General features: G+C 41.5%; 1 protein-coding gene across 6 annotated transcripts in view; it reads left to right on the plus strand.

The window, feature by feature from the left end:
* The first annotated feature begins 12,996 nt into the window (after window positions 1-12,996).
* The window catches only part of DENND5B (DENN domain containing 5B), a 190,940-nt gene continuing 181,986 nt past the window's right edge, over window positions 12,997-21,950 (plus strand). For all 6 annotated transcript variants that reach the window (XM_086713700.1, XM_086713704.1, XM_086713703.1 and 3 more), the window contains exon 1: window positions 12,997-13,414. In XM_086713700.1, the coding sequence (XP_086569826.1) occupies window positions 13,294-13,414 (121 nt within the window). In that variant the 5' untranslated portion in view covers window positions 12,997-13,293. The remainder of the gene's footprint in view (window positions 13,415-21,950) is intronic.

A 21,950-nucleotide genomic window follows, 5' to 3' on the forward strand; every position in this document is an offset into this window, starting at 1 on the left:
CAGTAATTATCTTTAGGTTAGAATTTTTAAATTCTGTTATTGACTTAGTTCTTTATTATAATCCAATCGTATTTTGCCTTAGAGGAGTCTTCAAAGCTCACTTTTTACCCACCAGTGTTGAAAAGGTCACTCCATAATATTTTAACATTCCTATATATAAATTATATAATATACACGTATGTCAGTAAATAAGATTTTCTGAACCCTTTACACTGCTTCTCCACCCCCTCGTGAGGACATAATGCAAAGATGGCCGACTGCAAACCAGGAAGAGGGCTCTCTCCAGACACGCAATCTGTTGGCACCATAATCTTGGAATTCCCAGATTTCAGAATAGTCAGAAATAAATTTCTATTGTTTAAGGCACCCAGTCTATGGTAATTTGTGACAGCAGCCCAAACTAAGACAAAGAATTTGTGTTTTATAAGCCTGGATAGTCAACAATTTTGTGTAATGATCAAGAGGTAAGCAAAACCAAATTTAAGGACAGAGCAGCTAAATACAAGGAGTTGAAGTTATTTAATTCAACTCAAACCTTGAAGAAATGAGAGTATACATTTTAAAAGGTTTCAAGCTCCTGTTTTTTCACTACTAGATAATGCTCTTTCCTACTCTTAGTTAATAACATGCATGTCTAAAATTAAGCCTCTTGTGTTGCCTTGGATTCTGTTACTTTAAATAGGCACCCACCAGATTATAATTTTTACTTGTTTGAAGATTGTTGGAGTCTGATATTAATTTTTTTCCTGCCAAAAAAAAAAAATATCACAATGGGCAAGCTGGAAGTCAGAAACAATTATTCAGCATAGTACAATTAAATTGGCTTTTCTCCCGGCATCTTTCTTGCTACCTTTAATTATTGTTTGAGTCTGAAGTTCAAGGAAATCGTCATAGGACAAGAATTCTTTAAAAGAGAGAGAGAGACCATTGTTTTTCTAAAACAGAACAGATACTTTTCACAGTGTATTCCAAAAAAACTATTATGTAAGCTAAAATTGCTCCCTGGAAATGATGCCTACTGAGGGGGCTATCAGCTTGAAGGGTAACAGTTGCTTCGATGTGAGCTAGGGTGAATAAACATCCTGACATTTCTCTCTAGGACCTGAAGCCTAATTCAATGATGGGATTATGTCTAAATTGCTAAACTGAAAATAATTACCTCAGGAATAGTTATATTGATTATGACTGAAAAGCACAGAGGATCTGCCTTCTATTTTTAGTTTAAATGTACATTCTTTTTTGAGGAAGCTGAAGGATGCATTTAGTCAACCAAATTTCTGAAAGAATAAACTGTAGTGTATGATTGTGAGGAAAGAGAAAACAGTTTCTGACCTCCAGAAGCTCTCAGCTGCACAAGTTAGAAAGAAAAGATTTATATACCTGAGTTAATTAATATTGGAATACTAAATTGTATGGGACTAATTACAAGTGCCTCTGAATTCAGAGTGGGAGCAAATGAATGAGTATGATAACCATGATTTAAAAGAGGTGTTAGAAATTGTATGTCAAGTCTGGAACTGAAAACTCAGTTTCAAATTCTGGCATGTGGTAAGGGTCTAAAGATACTGCATCCAAAATATTCTATTTAGCTATCCAATTCAGTGCTTTCAACTATAAAGTTTATAGATGAAATTGGGAAAGATTACAAATTTATAACAGGAAATCAAGTTCATCATTGATTAACCAAATTAAATGTTTCTGATGATTGAAAATTACACATACATAAACGTACATATTTTGCTTCATTTCAATATTTATTTACATTCTTGAGACTATTTTGGACCTATATATGTGCAGAACAATATATCTATAGGACTTTTACTCATTTATAGTAAGCACACAGTGAGAATTATTGAATAATGATCATGCATACATGTGTATATATGCATATATGAATAGATATAGTCATTTGAATTAGTCTCAATAAGTCAATAAAATAATTACAAGTTTGAGTTATTTATATACAATGGCCATGATTCAAAATATTGATGATCTTTTCTCACAGAAAAATACATACATACACTTTAAAAAGAAAGGTTTTGAATTAAAAAAGCGATAGATACCTTTTGTATCTATTGTAAAAATTTTCAACAATACTGAAATATGAAAAAAAAGGTGGAAGACTTTCATGTTTTTCTTTTTTTTTTTTTTTTAAATTTTTTTTTCAACGTTTATTTATTTTTGGGACAGAGAGAGACAGAGCATGAACGGGCGAGGGGCAGAGAGAGAGGGAGACACAGAATCGGAAACAGGCTCCAGGCTCTGAGCCATCAGCCCAGAGCCCGACGCGGGGCTCGAACTCACGGACCGCGAGATCCTGACCTGGCTGAAGTCGGATGCTTAACCGACTGCGCCACCCAGGCGCCCCGACTTTCATGTTTTTCTAAAGCGCAGACACGTATACAGCTTATTTTCAACACAATAAGATCATACTATATGTTTTTCTTTCTTGATTTTTCCATTCAATTATATATTACATTGTTTCCTATCAGTGCAATCTCATCGTTAGCATTGAATTGTATAGATATACCAGAATTTTTTTAGAATGTTTATTTATTTTTGATAGAACGCACACGAGAGCAGGGGAGGGGCAGAGAGAGAGGGACACAGAGGATCTGAAGGGGGCTCTGTGCTCACAGCAGAGAGCCGGATGTGGAGCTCCGACCCATGAACCATGAGATCATGGCCTGAGCTGAAGTTGGACACTTAACCTACTGAGCCACTCAGATGCCCCTAGATATACCAGAATTTATGCAACCATTTCCTCCTGGTGGATATAGAATTGTCTCTCCTTTTTTAATATCACGAATAGCGTTTCAGGGAATATCACTACATGTATATCGTTTGTGTGCTTTTATAGGAGAGATTCTGAGAAGCAGAATTGGTGAATCAGAAGGTATGAGTGTTCTAAATTTTGATAAAAACTACACATTTGAATTCTTGTATTCTTGTATTCTCAACCTTGGGTTAGTAAGAAGGAACACAGCCAACCAAGGAAAATGTTTTCGATAGAAAACATCTTACTAAAATATCTTACTCATCCAATGGACCCTGATTCTAGGGGACAGCCTGCCTTGCCCCCCTGAGGCTCTAGTGGCATAACACTGTCTCCTCAAGAGACGGCCCTGGGATTTTTTCCAGAATATGGAATTATATATTTCTTTCCTATTAAATTTAGGATATGGTTTTTTTTTTTTTTTTTTTTTTTTTTTAAGTGAAAGGGAACTTAGAGATTAACCCCCTATATTTGGGGCATACTTTTATTTGCAAGTAAAAGAAATAACTCCCAACTGGCTAAAACAATAAAAGGAGTGTAATTGGCTTACATTCACTGACAAATGACAGATATTGGGCAGGCTTCCTGTGTGATTTGATCCAGGGTTCATGATATGATTTGCTTTTTAGAATTTCTCTTGGCTCTGCCCTATTCTGTATGTTGGCTTCATCCTTGGCCTGGCCTTCCTTACAGGGAGGGCGACCAGCAATTCTAGGGACTGAATACTTCCTTATTTCTATCCTGAATCCTACGCTAATTAGACCAACTTGGGATAACTGTCCATCCCCGAATCAATATCTCTTACAAGGGACATAGGTCCACAAACCCTCAACCTAGAGCTAAGTGTAAGGCCAATCCCACCCAAACAATATGAATGCTACGTAGTAAGGGAGGAGGGGAATGGATGCTGATTAAACAACCACTTCTTAGGGAGGAACTTCCTTTCCTCTTGCCTCAGGTTTCCACAGAGAGGGACTTCTAAAGAAGTAACCCCTTCCTTACTCCTCCCCTGACTGGTGGATACTAAATTCTGGTATTCATGTTCATTTCTCCACTGGATAGAGCTAATCTAATGAAAGGTTGCAAGCACTGGAGATTTAGCTATTTTTTTTCTTCCTGGAGTTTAAATGGGACAGCAATACTGGGATAAATGTGGATCCTTTGCAGGCTCAAATATCCCCTGCTGTGTGCTGTGCTAGGGTCTGGCATAGGGGAGGAGGAGGTTAGAGGGACAGGGAGTAAATTAGCAGCAAGGCTTTTTGTCCACAGGTCTAAATTTCTCTCTTCTAATCAGCTTTATTGATAATAGAGTCTGTATTTTGTTCTCTACCTCTTGGTGTCCTGTGTCTTTACTTCTCAATTGGTTCTGATCTTGAGGCAGAGAGACGAAGTTGCTTATTGACCTTTTAAAACCCAATATTGCACCATTTCAGGTTCTGGTCTCTTCGAGGCTTTTCCTTCCCATGGATGGAAACACCTGAATGTGATTTTCCAGGCCTATTCTTACCCCATTTTCTGCTTCAAATCTAGACCTTCTACCCAATCTAGTCCCTGCATTTTCTTTTTTTTTTTTTTTTTTTAATTTTTTAACGTTTATTTATTTTTGAGACAGAGAGAGACAGAGCATGAATGGGGGAGGGTCAAAGAGAGAGGGAGACACAGAATCTGAAACAGGCTCCAGGCTCTGAGCTGTCAGCACAGAGCCCGACGTGGGGCTCGAACTCATGGACCGCGAGATCATGACCCGAGCCGAAGTCGGACGCTTAACCAACTGAGCCACCCAGGCGCCCCTGGGCCCTGCATTTTCTACGTAGAATTTGTTATTATGCTTATGTTATTGGAATTGGGCTTCTGTCTTGTATGCGAAGTCACTCTCTTTTGATGAGCCCTAGGTCCCATGTATGTTGGGTCTAACTTTGGTAACCTAGGTCTCCAGTTCCTTTTTCAGACTGGACCTTGGCCAGTTCCCCTCTGTGTTATTTTCCTAGGGCTGCTGCAACAGATCACCATAAACTTGGTTACTTAAAAGAACAGAAATTGATTTCCTCAGTTCTTGAGGCCAGAAGGTCAAAATTAAGGTACCAGCAGTGTTGGTCCCTTTGGGAGGCTGTGAGGGAAAATCCAGTTCATGACTCTCTCCTGGCTTCAGGGGTCTCCAGGGAAATCTTGGCATTCCTTGGTTTGTGGCAACATCACTCCAATCTCTGCCTCTGACTTCACATGGTCTTCCCTTCTGTGTCTATAAGGACATCAGAATTGGATTTAGGGTCTACACTGAATTCAGAAGCCCTCATCTTGAATCCTTAACTTTTTTTTTTTTTTTTTTTTTAAGAGAGCTCCATGCCCAATGTGGGGTGGGGTCTGAATTTACAACCCTGAGATTAAGAGTCAGATGCTTCAGGGCACCTGGCTGGCTCAGTCAGAAAAGCATGCAACTTTTGATCTTGAGGTCGTGTCCCCATGTTGGATATAAAGATTACTCAAATAAATAAAAACTTAAAAAAAGAAAAAGGTGCTTGTGGATCGGTTGGTTAAGTGTCTGACTCTTGGTTTTGGCTCAGGTCATGATCTCTCAGTTTGTGAGACTGAGCCCCACGTCAGGCTCCACACTGATAGTACAGAGCCTGCTTGGGATTCTCTCTCTCCCAATCTCTCTGCCCTGCCCTCCTCACTTGCAGTCTCTTTCCTTCTCCCTCTCAAAATAAATAAGTAAACTTAAAAAAAAAAAAAAAAAGTCGGATACTCCACTGATTGGGCCAGCCAGGCACCCTGAGATCTTTGAATTCATTACATCAGCAAAGACCCTATCTCCAAATAAGGTTATACTCACAAGTAACAGAGATTAGGACTTGGACATATCTTTTGGGAAGACACAATTCAACCCATACACCCTCTTCACTTTTTAGTCCACCTGGAGAAACTGACTCCTGTGACTTCCTGAAGCTCACTGCTTGCACAGACTTCTGAATGCTGCCTGCATTGGAGCCTCCCTTCCGCTCTCCTTTTCAACAACTAAATCTTTTGACCCCTTTTGTTTACTGTCTAGACACCATCTAGGGATGTGGCTCACCTTGAACGCCAAGTTTGACTGCCAAACTCCAACTATCCTATTATCTGAGCACAGACTCAGGGTCCACCCAACCCCGTCACTCCGCTATTTATCATACATCACTGAGTGTGTCCAGGGCTAGGGTCTAAAATCCCCACTGCTGCATATGATTATAATTGGTCATGTCCTGGTGTATTCTGAGGTGCTACCCAAGAAGCACTAGACCTCTTAGAAATCTCATTAAGAATTTCAAATATTTACTGGGGTGCCTGGGTGGCTCAGTCAGATGAATGTCCAACTTTGGCTCAGGTCATGATCTCACAGTTTGTGGGTTCGAACCCCATGTTGGGCTCTGTGCTGACAGCTCAGAGCATGGAGCCTGCTTCAGATTCTGTGTCTTCCTCTCTCTCTGCCCCTCCCCCACACATGCTCTGTCTCTCTGTCTCTCTCTCTCAAAAAATAAGCATTAAAAAAGTAAAAAAAAAAAAACAGAAAAAAAATAATTTCAAATATTTACAATAATATCCAAGCACTAATTTTCTGATGTCATAAATTCTGTTGAAGTAAACTAATGAGGTATTGTACATTAAAATATTTAGCTCAATGCCTGGCACATAGAAACAACACCTTCCATCTATTCTATACTTTCTGTGTACCATGCACGAGGCTAAGCATGTATCTTATCTCCTTTAAACTTTACAACAACCCTATTTTGATCTCTATTGTACAAATAAGAAAATTAAAACTTAATAACCTTAAGCAGGTTGTCTTATAGGCAAGGAAGGAAGAAGTGAGATCTGAACACAGGCAGTGTGACTCTGGAGGCTGTCCCCTTCACCAGCACACCTAACTGCCTCAAAAAATGCCAGCTGAAAAATGAAAATTGAACAAGATTTTTGCAAGAATTTAAATCAGTTCTTGTCAATCAACTAAAATGATTGGAGCTTTGGAATTGTAACATTTTGAAACAGAATGCAATTAAAAATTGCCATATATCTTTTGGCTATTTTTTCTTTTTAAATAGACTTTATTGAAGTATAATTTACATGTATGAAAATGCACCCATCTTAAGAGGATAATTCAATGAGTTTTGACAAACGTATGTATCTGTGAAATGACCACCATAATCAAGATATAAGCTTTTTCCTGGGTGCCTGGGTGGCTCAGTAGGTTAAGCATCTGACTTCATCACAGGTCACGATCTCACAGTTCATGGGTTCCAGCCCTGCATCGGGTTCTGTGCTGATAGCTCGGAGCTTGGAGCCTGCTTCGGATTCTGTGTCTCCTTCTCTCTCTGCCCCTCCCCCACTTGTACTCTGTCTCTCTCTCTCTCTCTCAAAAATAAACATTAAATACATATATATTATATTTATATATGTATATATAAGATATATATACATATATAATATATATTATATATACATATATAATATATATAATATATAAATATATATTATATATATACATATATATTATATATTATATATATATATATGTATATATATATATATAAGATTTTTGCATCCTCCAAAAACTTCCCTTGTGCTCTTTTGTGGTCAATTCCCTACCCCACCCTACCCCTGACCCCAGGCTGCCATTGATCTGCTTTCTGCCCATTTTAGAACTTCATATAAGTTCACGAATACACTATGGACTCATCTGGATCTGGCACCTTTTGTTCAGCATATTTTTGACAATCGTTACCTGGTTGCATGTACCAGTAGTTCATTCCTCTTTACTAATGAGTAGTAGCTAACGGTGTGAGTATATCACACCATATTTATCCATTCACCTGATGATGGACATCTGGATTATACACCCGTCAAAAGACAACCAGTCATTTGAACCGGAAAATGTAATACAATTGTTGACTAGTAAAAGGTGGTTAATGATGTAAAGGGGTAAAAGAGGAACTAGAAGTAGTAAGCAGGGTGAAGGACAGCAGACTCAGGAGGAGCCAAAAACTTACAAGAGGATGTCCTGACCCTCACAAGTCTTTGATTCTGACCTCTTTGAAAAGAGGGTGCCTGATTCTTCCTATTGATATTCCCCCAAATCACATTTACATATATGCTCTCTTGGCTGCAAGTGCCAGATTCCTAATTTAAATTAGCTTAGGCAAAAAAGTCAAATTCATGATAACAATACAGGATGCTTGCTCTGTCTTCTGTGTTCTGTCAGCCTCATTCTTCTCTCTTACTATCTTTCTTCATATAATAGAAATGTGACCACTGATACCTCCTGAGATTTTCAGCTTACAACGTTGGTCACCTGCAGAGAGACCACTTCAACTCTCTGGGCCCCAAGTCCAAGATCAATGGCAAATGACTCATTGGCCCAGGATGGGCCACAAGCCTTCTAGATCAGTCAGCTGTTGTAGAGAGGAAGGAGAAATGTGTATGTGAAGTTATATCATATCATTGTAGCTCCTGAGAGAACAATTTGGATGGAATGAAGGAAAAGGGCTCTCGGAAGAAGAAGGCAATCCTGAGGAAACAATTACATATAAATCTACTATAGTATTATTGGGGGAAAAAAGTGTGAAAATACGACTAGATGATGAACGGGAACTAATGTTGTATATTTTATGCGAGGTAAAGGGAGAAAAGAAGTTCTGGCGATTTCACCAAGAAAGTAAGGAGACATTCATGTGAAACTTTAGATAAACAGACATAATCAAAATGTCAACAAATATTATGCCTCATTTACTTTCAGTACTTCAGTAAAAAAAATAGATGAAGCAAAATGACAATGTTAATATTAAAACTAAGTGATAAGTATATAGAAGTTCATTGTTCTAGTCTTTCTTTATATTTGACAATTTTTCATTATATAAAAAGAAGAAAAAATTAGCAAATTCCAAAGTGGATCACTAAAAAGAAGTAAGCAGCATACAAGAGAAAGATTAGTCAACTCAGATAAAGAGATTTCAGAGCACTATAGATATTAGAAGTGAAAAGGCCTTTAAGATCCTACAACGCCGTCTTTTAGGCTTCGCTCCTGGTTCTGCCACTAACAATGTATGTTTGGGGTAAATCACCAAAATTCTGTAAGAGTCACATATTTTTATTCGTAAAATGAGAAGACTGGCTTAGCTGATCTCAAATATTCTGTGTCAAACTCACTCAAAGCTAGGTAAACTAGCATTCGGGCATCAATCCATGAGGTAACTAGAAGAGTGTAAAAACGTGAGTCAACCCAACTCCCCTGGCATTCAGCGTTCTTCATGCTCTGGAGCCAAGTGAACTACGGTCCTCTAGACACTCCCTCCCCCCCTCAACATACTTACACTTTTTTTACCCCAGTCATTTCTTCTGTGCCTGGAATGTCCCCCTTCCCATCTCTAACTCATGACATCCTATTGCTTTTGTAAGACCCATCTCAAATATTATCACTTTCATAACAATATCTTATTGAATTCCTTAATAAGATTTGACATTTCTGCTCAGTAAATCCTATATTGCTTCTTGAACTTGTCATGTGGAATATATCATATTTTACTTTTTATCTATTTTTGGTTATTTATTTGAAAGAGAGAAAGAGAGAGCATGGTGGGGGGGACAGAGAGGGGCAGAGGGAGAGGGTGAGAGAGAATCTTAAGCAGGCTCCACACTGTCAGCCCAGAGCCCAATGGGGGGCTCAATTTCACCACTGTGAGATCAGGACCTGAGTGGAAATCAAGAGTCGGAGACTTAACTCACTGAGTCACTCAGGTACTCCTCTATTTTTGGTCTTTTAATTATTTTTGAAAAATATTTTCCTTTCTACTAGACTATAAACTCCTGAAGAGGAGGGATTATGTCTTTTTAAATTTCATATTCTCAAAGCATTAGCACAATAACTTACACAAAAGGAAAATTAATAATATCGGATTCATTATAAAAGGTAAAAACAGATTTATGCAAAATTGTGAGTCAGCTATTTTCCTACCAAGCTCTTATTGGCATAAACTACCCTTTTTCTAAAACTATGATGAGAGAATATGATTACCAATTTTCCAAATCAACTTCTGCAGTGATAAGATTTTCCCAGAAAGCAAAAACCCCGGCAGAAGAAAATGTCACTCAGGATTTCCTTTTGTTGGAATTGTGATTATTTGGCATGTTTTGTGCTACTTAAAGGTTAAAGTTGGGATTATTGCCTCTACTGCAGGTTCTCAATTCAGGCAGCAAATACACAAGAGACAATGGCAGAATGGAAGGCAATGCTCTAAGTATCTGGGTAATGATTTGTTATCTCTGATGGATTCTGGTAATTCCTTAAGTGGAGGGCATGATTTATGCTTGGAGTAGCTGAACTCCACTAAGGTCCGCTGTCCGCAGAAAGCTAAAGAATGAGTAATTGAGCACTGCTAACCTGGTGGTGTAGAGTGATTCTGGTTATTAGTAAAATGCGGTCCAATGAATGTCTGCGGCTCTGAAGTTACTTTAGCAATTCCTTCTGTTTTGGTTTTGTGTATGTGTGGATGGCCTGGTGGAGGTGAAGAAAGGTACTGACAAGGGTTGTCTCAGCATGGGAAGAGGTATACGATCCCTCTCCTCCTCAATACAATTTAAATATTTTGGATGACTTATTTCAAGTCATTTTTATTTGTTTAGTGAAATTATATCTGTCATTATTTTACAGGAAAATATGTATGCAATGATATATAGTTATTCTTGATTATCCTTTTATTTCATTGCAAGTTAATGCAGAATATACCTACACAGTGTAATTCTGAAGTGGTAATTAGGAATGCATACAGGTAGGGGCACCTGGGTGGCTCAGTTGGTTAAGCGCCTGACTTTGCTCAGGTCATGATCTCACAGTTCGTGGATTCCAGCCCCCGTCGGGCTCTGTGCTGACAGCTTGGAACCTGGAGCCTGCTTCGGATTCTGTCTCCCTCCCTCTCTGCCCCTCGTCTGCTCACACTATGTCTCTCTCTCTCAAAAATAAACATTAAAAAAAATGTCTTAAGAAAGGAATGCATGCAGGTATTTTCAAATTAGAGTTTAATTTTGTAATGCGTGACTCTTGGAAGCTTTGGGAAAGATTTTAGAGATTTTGTCTATTTTGATGGGATTTATATATCATAATTGAATAAATTCTGTTCGGATTTCTTTCTATTTTTTCATCTTAAAGACATTAATGCAGGGCTTACAAGCTCCTAAATCCATTGCTTTTCTTTCTTTTTTTTTTTCTAAGTAGGCTTCACACCCAGCTTGTAGCCCAACATGGGGCTTGAACTCACCACCCTGAGATCAAGAACTGGGTTAAGATCAAGTCCGATATTTAACCAAATGAGCCACTCAGGTGCCCCTACTTGCTTTTCAAGTGAACAAAAAATGACATCTCTCTTGGCTAGTGGAAATGGTAAATTAGTTTTCTCTCTTTCTTTCTTTTTTAATGTTTATTTATTTATTGTTGAAAGAGAACAGGGGAGGGGCAGAGAGAGAGGGAGAGAGGATCCCAAGCAGGTTCTGTGCTGTCAGTGCAAAGCCCAACGCAAGGCTTGAACTCACGAACTGGGAGATCATGACCTGAGCAGAAATCAAGAGTCGGATGCTTAACTGAGCCATCCAAGTGCCCCGGTAAATTAATTTTCTATTGTGCTTTGTTTGATTAGTCTAGAATCTAATATTCTGTCAGAAGCTATAACCAAAAATAGGAGAAACACACATCCCAGTGACTCCCTCTCTTTCTTATTAGTGAAATTGTTTTATGTATTTCAGTACTCTCTGTAGGAGGAAAAGCAATAATTGTATAACACCAAATTAGCATATGTTCACAAATGTTACAGATACTAAAGTTTGTATATTTTCTCATAGCATCAATAAGTTTTTTACTATCTGAATAACCTTTCTTTCATTCATTCATTTAATAAAAATAAATTAAGGGGCTTAATGGGACCAGGGTTCTTCTAGATACTAGAAATACGATGAAACACAGAGCATGACTTCTGCTCTGTGGAGCTTACAATCCAGCTAAGAAACAGAAAAAGTCATTACAAGTGCTTTGAAGAAAGTACAGGGTGCATTAGGAGCAAAAGGTCAATTACCCAGGCTGTGGTTCATTCTGATTTCTTGATTTTTCTTACATTTAAAAATTGAACAGAGAAAGTGAAGATACAGGAAAGTGAAGAAAGAAAGCTATAGTAAATGATGGTATTCATGCATACATATCTTTCAGAAAAAACATTAGTCAAATAATTGAGGTCCATTCTCTCAGTCTACCTCCCTGGAAGGGAGTGGTATTCATGATGCCCCCCACCTCTCACTATGCCCACCTTATACCCAAACCCTTAGAGTAGGGATTGGTACGGAAGGAATGACAACGTGGAAATGGAATCCACTGGGTTTTTCACCTTTCAAAGGAATAAAACCCGGTTAGTGAACTCCTGAGTGGAAAATCAGAGGGAATAGCAGGGTAAGAAAGCCATGGCCTTGTGAGGAGCAGAGTTCAGGGTCTAATTCTTGTTGCCTTATCAGTCGCTGATTATACCTGCAGGGAGAGCTGATTATATCAACTGAGTACAGCGCTGGGGAACTGGAGTGCCTTGGCTACTTTACATTGACCTGGAAAATGTCAGGGTAAATTACAGAAGGGGAGCGGAGAGTAGGTAATCGTCCTTTTAGGAGTCTCAACGCTTTGTGGATATTAAGTTGTCACCAATTCACTAAGGATGGCTTGTGGATGGGGTGAGGGCTGAGGGAAAGATTCAAGGATTAAGGTCTTAAAACGAGACAGGCATCTGCACACGCCGCAGTTTAAAAGATGTTAATGGTCCAGGCCGTTGTGGGAAATGATCTCAGACCAGCTGTAACCTTCCCCAAAGCCGCACTGTTTTTTTCTTTTTAATTAGGATAGGTAGCATCTCCTTTAGAAGACAGAATCCTGCTCTGCGGCTAACCCTTCCAGTTGGCGGGCGGAGGCCAGCAGGCGTGTGTGCGGCCGCCCCCAGCGCCGCGGCCCCGGCTGGCGGGCCTGAATCCTGCGCGCGCCAAGCGCTCCCTCGGAGTCCACGGGGCGCGCGCGCGCGCACGGCCGAAGCGCGCGCTCCTGCACCTCGCGAGCGCGCTCCCCCCTCCTTCCCTTCCCGCCCCACGCGCAGGTCTTCGGCGCCCCCGCCCTCCCCGCGCTCCCACAGCCAGAGCGCCGCTCAGCTGACCGGCGGGCGCCAGACGCCTCGGCTTCCAGTTCGCAAGCGCAGCTACGGCGGCGCGAGCCTCTCACGCCGACACTCCCCCTGCGCGCCCCTCCCCCACCCTGGACCGGCTTCGGGACCGACTGAGCGCGAGCTCGCGGCCGCTTCTCGGGCGCCGAGCGTGGAGCTAGGCTGCGGTGACTAGCGGCGGCTGCGCGGCCATGGGCGCGCCGGTGTCGCCCTAGGACAGGCGCGCGGAGACCGCAGCCTAGGCAGCGAGCCTTCCCGAGCGGCGGCGGCGGCGGCGGCGGCAGCAGCGGTAGCGGCAGGAGCAGCTCGGCCGGGATGAGCGGCGCGGCGCCCGGCCCCGGCTCGGGCTCCTCCCCGGCCGCCTGCCGCTTCGCGCACTACTTCGTGCTCTGCGGGATCGACGCAGACAGTGGGCTGGAGCCCGACGAGCTGGCGGGTAAGGCCGGGCTGCGGCGGCGCGGGGGTCCCCTCAGGGACGCGAGGGACGCTGCGGGGACGCGCGGGAGGCGGGTTCTAGACAAAGTCGGCTCCCGGCGGCGCCCGCTCTCCATCCGGACTGGCGCTCGGGCGGCGATTTAATGACATTGTTATTTATTCCGCGTGCAGGGTGCGCTGCTGAGCCCGCGGGCGTCCTGCTGCTGAGGGCGCTCGCCTAGGGCTTTCGCCTCCCAGGCACGGGGTTATTAATAACGGGGGCGGGGGCGGCCCCTAGGGCACTGCCCCCACCCCGCACTCAGGCCCCCTCGCCCGCAGCTGCTCGCGGAGGCGGCGGGTGAGTCACCGGGCGCACTAACTCCCCGGCCTTGCTGCGATCCCGTGCATCCTACCTCCCTCCGCCTGGCTGCGAAGTTTCAGCCCTGGCACGTGACGCGGCGCTCAGACCCCTTCGGGGGAGGCGGCGACAGAGACCGCTGGGCGGCGGGCGTCGCGTCCACTGAGGCGGTGATGGCCCGCTGGGCGAGTGCAGGCAGGAGGCTGGTTGGACTTAACATCTTTGACTGTGCCGGGTCTGCGCCGCTTCCCGCCTCGCATTCTGCGATGACGGTCGACTCACCTTTTGGAATCCTGTCTATTTGGCAGTGTCACGGGAGCTGGCGAGGACCTTTGGACGCTCGGGACTCGGCACGACGCTTTGTTGACACTGCCTACGCTGTTTCTGAGTTTAGTAGTTGGACATTCTCCCCTCAGTTGGGTGCACCGTGTGTTACTGCCTGGCTTTTCTTGGAGGAGCACCGTTTCCTTCTTTTTACTCATTTGATGGCGCAGTGCAGGGCTGAGCTGGGAACCGATGCTGGGAAAGGGGCCGTTAAAGGATGACTGCGTTGAGGGGGGGCGGGAGGGATGAGTGCGCAGTGTTGAGAGGAGGCCGTGGAGGAGTGACCGATTTCATTTTTCACGCTCCTTTATGCTTGCCTTCTTGGGATCTAAATCTTGGTTTTTTGTTGTTGTTGTTGTTGCTAATGGGTGAGACAAGTGACATCTATCGCCTGAACTTTATCTGTGTCAGTGTCAAACACTTAGCTCATAGCCTTTCAGAACAGCTTGCTTTGGACATAGCATGCCTTATTGATTGCACTAATGTGTATTTTTGTTTTCTCTTTTACTTTTTTGGGAGTAGGAGAGGGGATTCAGAACAATGTATTAAATAATAAACTAGACAAAAGTGTTCAGCTGTAAGGTCCACTACTGATCAACTCGTGTCTTAGCTAAGACAGTATCTTTTAAAGCCAGGCTCACAACAAAACATTTTCAACAAAAACTCTGTCTAGTTTTAGTTAAAGATTTTTTGGAAAAGAGGGATGAGTACCAGGTTTTTCTGTATGTGTAATTATATAGTCATGTTGTTTATTCAATTAAAATTTCATGTACATATTAAGAACGGCTTTGTTAAGTGATAATGAAGTTAGAAAACATGCCTGCAGAGAGATTTGGAGAGATTCCTCTTTTGGGATTGAAGGGATTATTTTATTTTTCTAGAATCTTTTCTTCCCTAAACTTCGTAATCATTTGTGGTACTGGATCACTTGGAGGCCTTTTGTCAGTAGGGATGATGAAAGGAAAAAGCCTGTATTTTTTCCTTATCTGTTTCCAATCTATATGCCTAGTAAAGCTAAAACACCTGTAGATGGGGCCTGGGACTCTTCAGGCACAGTGCAGATGGCTTTAATAAAATTAAGTAGTAAAAAATTAATTTTTAATTCATTTTTTAGACACCAACTGGCTTCTCATTTTGCAGTATTATTCATGAGTGTGGATGATTGAGATTTCGCTCCTCATAATATTTGGTGTTTTGAAGTACTAATCACTTCTGCCTGATAATATTTCAGTACAATGATTCATTCACCAAATAGTTTTGAAAGCCTTAAGGTGTGGATTGTGTTATAGGCACTGGGGACAGCTATGAACAAAGCAGTCAAAAATCCCTGCCGTCATAGTGCTTACATTCTAGTGTAAACAAAGAATGAAAATACAGAGTGCCAGATGTCAGTGAGTGCTATGAGGAAAAATACAGCAGGGAAGTGAGACTAGGGTAGTGCCAGCACAATGGTGGGATGGTGGGGTTGCAGACTTTAAATAAGATGGTTAGGGAAGGCCTCAGAAAAGGTGATCTTAGAACAGAGCCATGAGGGAGATGAGGAAGCAAGCCATGAGGATTGTCTTGGGGAACAGCATTGCAGACAGTACATGCAAAGATGAGGTGGGAGAGTGCCTAGTTTGTGCAGGTAACTGTAGGGACACCAGGGTGGTTGGAGCTAAGTGGGGAGGAAGGTAGTAGATATGATCATAGAGAAAGGGTAGGGAGATTGTGTAGGGTCTAACAGACAATTGTTGAGCTTTTACTCTGAGATGGAAAACTACCAGGAGGTTTTGAGCAGTGGAAAGATAAGATTGGAAAGATTTGATGCACTCTTCTGAAAGGATTGCAATGGCTCTCTTGTTGATTAGACTATGTCAAGGGCAAGGTTAGAAGCAGACCAGTTAGGAGGCTCTTTTTCATTATTTGAGATGGGAGGTGTTGGTGGCTTGGATCAAAGCAGTAGCAGTGAAGTGGTAAGAAAGTGGATATATTTTGGAGGTAGAGCCAGCAGGACTTGCTGATGAATTGGATATGGTATTCATAGTCAAAGAAAGAGATCAAAGATGATTCTAAGATTTTTGGCCTAAACAATTTTAAACATCTCTATTTACTGAAATAGAAAGATGGATGGAGAAGCAGGCTGGAGATTAGCTCAGTTTTGGACGTGTTAAGTTTGAGGTACCCGTTAGACATTCAAATGGAGATGTCAGGTAGGCAAGGCATCTCTCCGGCAGTCAAAATTTATATATAGACATGAACTGAAAGCCATGAAATTGGATGACCCAAGGAGTGAGTATAGATAGAAAAGAGAAGAGGCTCAAGGACTGAATCCTGGAGATACTCCAACATTCAGAGGTGAGGAGGATGAAGAGGAAACAACCAAAAAGTGCGGCCAGTAAGATGAGAGGTAAACAAGAGAATGTAGTATCATGTTCTCAACTAACAATCTTCTTGACTGTTTCCACAGAGCTACATTTGAGGATGAGGAAACAAGGCCAGTGAGTTAGGCAAATTAGTCAGGAGGTTATTTTCTGTTTTGCTGCATTAATTTCAAAGTTAAAGATAGTTAAGTTTCTATTTTACTTTTATGGAACTGATCTATTTTTATCACACTGTTTCTTAGCAAGTTGTCACCCTGCCTGTAGAAGGTCTAAGTTGACTTCTATTAAACATAAATTTTACTCATTGCTTTACAGATTTTTTTTCTTAACATATACATGTCCCTAGGATTCATGCTTTGCAGGTGGTGGGGCATTGAAATAAAATTAAGAACACAAATCATATGATGAAGTAATAGATAGACTAAGACCTTATGATAAAGTTATCAGGGCTTTAGATAGATTTTTAGACACTCCTCCCAGTAAAGGTTAGCTTTACCGACAGTGGGAAAGATTTCTCATATATATATATATATATATATATATATATATATATATATAAAATTTCATATATACGTATATATACACATACAGATATACTGGTATTTCCTATTGTCCTTTCTTTAGCTCATCGTAGCTGTTGTGCTTTTCCTATTCACTGTATATTTTTAAAATGCACTGTATCCATAATCAAAAAAGTCCTTTTGATATTAAAGTAGGAATATTTAAATTTTATTTAAGTATTAAATATATGAAAAGGATTTCAAATTGGTTATTGCATAAGACGAAAGGAGGTGTAAATAGAAGTTGTTAGAATTAGTTGACATGAAGGCAGACGACATTTTGAAATTTTCTTTTATGTCTCTTACTCCCTCTAAGACCTAGCTGTAGGAATTTACATGGCTTGATTTACAGCAACAAATCGTTTAGGCAATAGAAAAATGAAGGACCTTTATTTGAGTAACATAAATACGCAAGCCCCTGGAGGGGCCTTACGGTCTTTGCCCTCTCTCTTTCATAGAACCGTATACACAATGTTTAATAAGTGAATGAGTATAAAGTTTACATATGAGTCCACAAATTGTGTGGTGACCAGAATATTTTAAAGCATTTCAGCGGTGGGGCGCCTGGGTGGCTCAGTCGGTTGAGTGTCCAACTTTGGCTCAGGTCAGGAGCTCACAGTCTGTGAGTTTGAGTCCCGCGTTGGGCTCTGTGCTAACAGCTCAGAGCCTGGAGCCTGTTTCAGATTCTGTCTCCCTCTCTCTCTGCGCCTTCCCTGCTCACACTCTCTGTCTCGCTCGCTCTCTCTCTCTCTCAAAAATAAATAAACGTTAAAAAAAATAAAGCATTCCAATGGTAGCATAGATTCAGTTCTGCTGAGGGATACTGAAGTATGACGGGTGCAATTCCTGTCACAGGCCTTTGTTTAGATATCTTCCTTGGTGCCTCTATTTATTTTTAGCTTTGGTTGTCTTGGGTGTGGTTTCCAGAAGAGCTTTGAGGCAGTGAAGACTATGGTCTAAATTCAAATACAGTTAACCCTTGGTTAGGAGGGCTGAACCCCCCTACACAGTTGAAAACCCACATATTATCTTTTGGCTCCTCTAAAACTCGAGAAAACTTACCGATAACATAGTCAACACACATTTTGTATATTACATGTATTATGTAGTGTATTCTAACAATAAAATAAGAAAGAGAAAATGTTATTAAGAAATGTTATTGTAAGGAAGAGAAAATATATTTGCAGTACTATGCTGTATTTAATTTTTAAAATCTGCACGTAAGTGGACCTTCACAGTTCAAACATGTGTTGTTCAAAGGTCAACTGTACAAAATTTAGTTGAGACTGACAGTATTATGCCATACTAGTCCTGGAAGGGACCTCGGACGTCATTTATCAGGGAAGAAACCAAGGCTAAGAGATTAAGGACCCTCTCAAAGAACACATTTGACTGGCAGCAGACAGACAACTAGAGCCTGGTTCTTGTAGTACACTACTAGGCTCCATAGTTATTTTATTTAAGCTCAGAAAAAAGATGAGCTTGACTTGAGTTTAGCAAGCATTTCAGGCTTGCCTTTATTCCAGACTACATGTCATAGTTAAGACTGCTAAAGTATGACTTTAAAAGCAGTGGCCTTATGTACAGACTTGGGTGGGTTAGAGCTGCCCTGATCTGACCACCATTGGAGGTATCTTGGTTGTTACCTGTGTTGACATTGTTAATCTTAAAAATAAAGCCGCCAAGTTATTTTACCAGGAAAAATGGGTTTATTCAGGAATAGCAGAGAATTGCAATTCAGGACATGTAAGCTACAGCAAAACCATAGGCAAGTCTGGAGAAGAAAGTAGAGTATTCCTCTTTTACAAAGCAAAGAGGGGAGTCGGGGAGGGCCTCTTATAAATACAAAGTCCATTGGAGTAAACTGGGAATTCAAAATGTGGTGGCTTTGCAGTGTCACTGAATTGTAACAGTCTCTTATTGGCTGGGCTGTTGCCAAGCGAGGAGAAAACCTTTTTTCTCCTTTCCAAAACCTTCTGCTGAGGCAGTATTTTAGACTTGCAAGATCTCTTTCTGTTGGTTCTGCAATCGAAAAAGTGTGGACAAAGGAAGGTATGATTGTTTGTGAAACCATAATTAGAGCTGGATGCACAGGCAGAAGCCAGAGTCCAATCCTGGCCTGATACTTAGGACATCTGTGGGCTTCAGTGTTTTCATCTGTTTTGAATGGGTAAATGAAGTCACTGATTTCTGAACATACCACCCCTCTCTTTCATGAGCCTGAACTTGTTTTTGAGTGAAAAAACTAAATATATCTATTTTAAAAAAATTAATTCTAGATGACATAGAGTAGGCTTCACACAGTCAGTGAAGCAACTGCCTTCAGCTCAGGTCATGATCTCATGGTCCATGAGTTTGAGCCCAGCATTGGGCTCTGTGCTGACAGCTCAGAGCCTGGAGCTGCGTCGGATTTTCTGTGTCTCCTTCTCTCTCTGCCCCTCCCCTGCTCCCACTCTGTCTCTCTCAAAAATAAATAAGCATTACAAAAAAATTTTTTTAATGGCATAGTGTACAAGAACTGATATATACCGCATATGCCACATGAGGACCGATTGAGAAATTAAAATTTCAGCCACAGGGGTGCCTGGGTGGCTCATTCGGTTAAGCACCAGACTTCAGCTCAGGTCATGATCTCACGGTTTGTGGGTTTGATCCCCTCGTGGGGTTCTGTGCTGACAGCTCAGAGCCTGGAGCCTGCTTCAGATTATGTGTCTCCCTGTCTCTCTGTCCCTCTGCCACTTGCACGTGCATGTGTGTGCTCTCTCTCAAAAATAAACATTAAAGAAAAAAAATTTAAAAATTTCAGCCACAAGGAAAGGGAAAAAAAAGGTCTATGCAGTTCCCTTTATAGGAAAGGTGCAGTTTTTAAAAAAAAATTTTTTTTTAACATTTATTTATTTTTGAGACAGAGAGAGACAGAGCATAAACGGGGGAGGGGCAGAGAGAGAGGGAGACACAGAATCGGAAGCAGGCTCCAGGCTCTGAGCCATCAGTACAGAGCCCGACGCGGGGCTCGAACTCATGGACCGTGAGATCATGACCTGAGCTGAAGTCGGACGCTTAACCGACTGAGCCACCCAGGCGCCCCGGAAAGGTGCAGTTTTTAATAAGCTTTTTGAAATAATTATATCAGCTCACAGACTCTCAATTACTATCTATATTGGTTCTTAGGGAGCCAGGGACCCCTGTTTGAAATCACCGTATTAGATAATCTCTCTGTACTAGCAGTATAGGTGACACTGCCAGTTATCCACAAAATAGGCAGTGGGATCTAAGAATAATTTTTTCGGCTTAAAATTCTTCATTAGCTTCCTTTGTATTTGGATTAAGATTCAAACTCTTTACCCTGTGTCTCAGTTTGTTCAGGCTGCTATAACAATACTATAGACTGGGTGGCTTGTAAATAACAGACATTTATATCTCACAGTTCTGGAGGCTGGGAGTCCAAGTTCAAGGTGCTAACAGATCCTGTGTCTGGGAAGGGCCCTCTTCCTGGTTCATAGATGGCCCTCTTATGTGGAAGGGCTGAGAGAGCTCTCTGGGATCTCTTTTATAAGGGCATGAGTCCCATTCATGGGGGCTCCACCCTCATGACCTAACCATTTCTCACAGGCCCCATCTCCAGATACCATCACATTGGTACTAAATTTCAACACACGAATTTTGGGAGAGACACAGATATATAGCACCCTGGTTTGCAAAGCTCTTCATGATCTGGTCTTTACCTACCTTTCCAGCTTTTTCTGACTGGATCATTCTTCCTGCTATGTTGGTTTTCTTGAAGGTCCTTAAAAACAGCGAGCTGTTCTTGTCTCATGGCCTGTTCATCTTCTCTCCTCTCCCGGGAATCCTCTTCCCCTAGACCAGTATTGTCCATTATAAATATAATATGAGACACATATGTAGTTCAAAATTTTTAATAGCCACATTCAAAAAAAGGTAAAAAGAAACCGGTGATATTAATTTTAATGGTGTATTTTATTTATGTATCTAGGATATTATTTGAGCATATAATCAACATGAAAATTATTGAGATATTTAACATTCTTTTTTTTTCTTACTAAATCTTAAAAATCTCAAAATCCAGTGTATATTTTACCTCATATCTCAGTTTGGACTAGCCATGTTTCAAGTGTTTAATAGCCACTAGTGGCTGGCTACCCTCTTGGACATTGTAGCCCGACATCTTTGCAAGATGTGCTGCTTCTCCTCATTCAGGTCTCTGCACAAGTATTACCTCCTCAGAGTTGCCTTCTCAGGCCATCCTGTACAAGATAGTGTCCTTCTTTCCCCTGCCTGCCCCACTCTTGCCAGTAACCCTGCTTTATTTTCCTCATAGCACTAATGGTTCCTGGCAATATATTGTAAATGCATTTATTTACTTCACCTTCTTTCTCCTTTTGATGTTTTTATTTTTATTTTTGAGAGCAAGAGAGACAGAGCGTGAGCAGGGAGGGGCAGAGAGAGAGGGAGACACAGAATCCCAAGCAGGCTCCATGCTGTCAGGGCAGAGGCTGACCTGGGGCTCGAAGTCAAGGACTGTGAGATCATGACCTAAGCTGAAATGAAAAGTTGGATGCTTAACTGACAGCCACCCGGGTGCCCCATGATTAATTTTTCAAAAAGGTATTTTTCAGCTTTGGGGTGAGCTACTAAAGTTTCTTCTTTTTTAAACAATATTTATTTAGGGTACCTGGGTGGCTCAGTCAAACATCTGACTTCAGCTCAGGTCATGATCTTGGGGTTCGGGAGTTCGAGCCCCACATTGGGCTCTGTGCTGACAGCTCAGAGCCTGGAGCCTGCTTCAGATTCTGTGTCTCCCTCTCTCTCTTTCTGTCCCTCCCCCACTCACACTCTGTCTCTCTCTCTCTCTTTCAAGAAAATGAATGAACATTAAAAAAAATTTTTTTTTAAAGTATTTATTTATTTTGAGAGAGAAGGAGCTCAAGCAGG

Source organism: Puma concolor, chromosome B4 (assembly GCF_028749965.1).
Source record: "Puma concolor isolate L17-30 chromosome B4, mPumCon1.1.hap2, whole genome shotgun sequence".
NCBI lineage: Eukaryota > Metazoa > Chordata > Mammalia > Carnivora > Felidae > Puma > Puma concolor.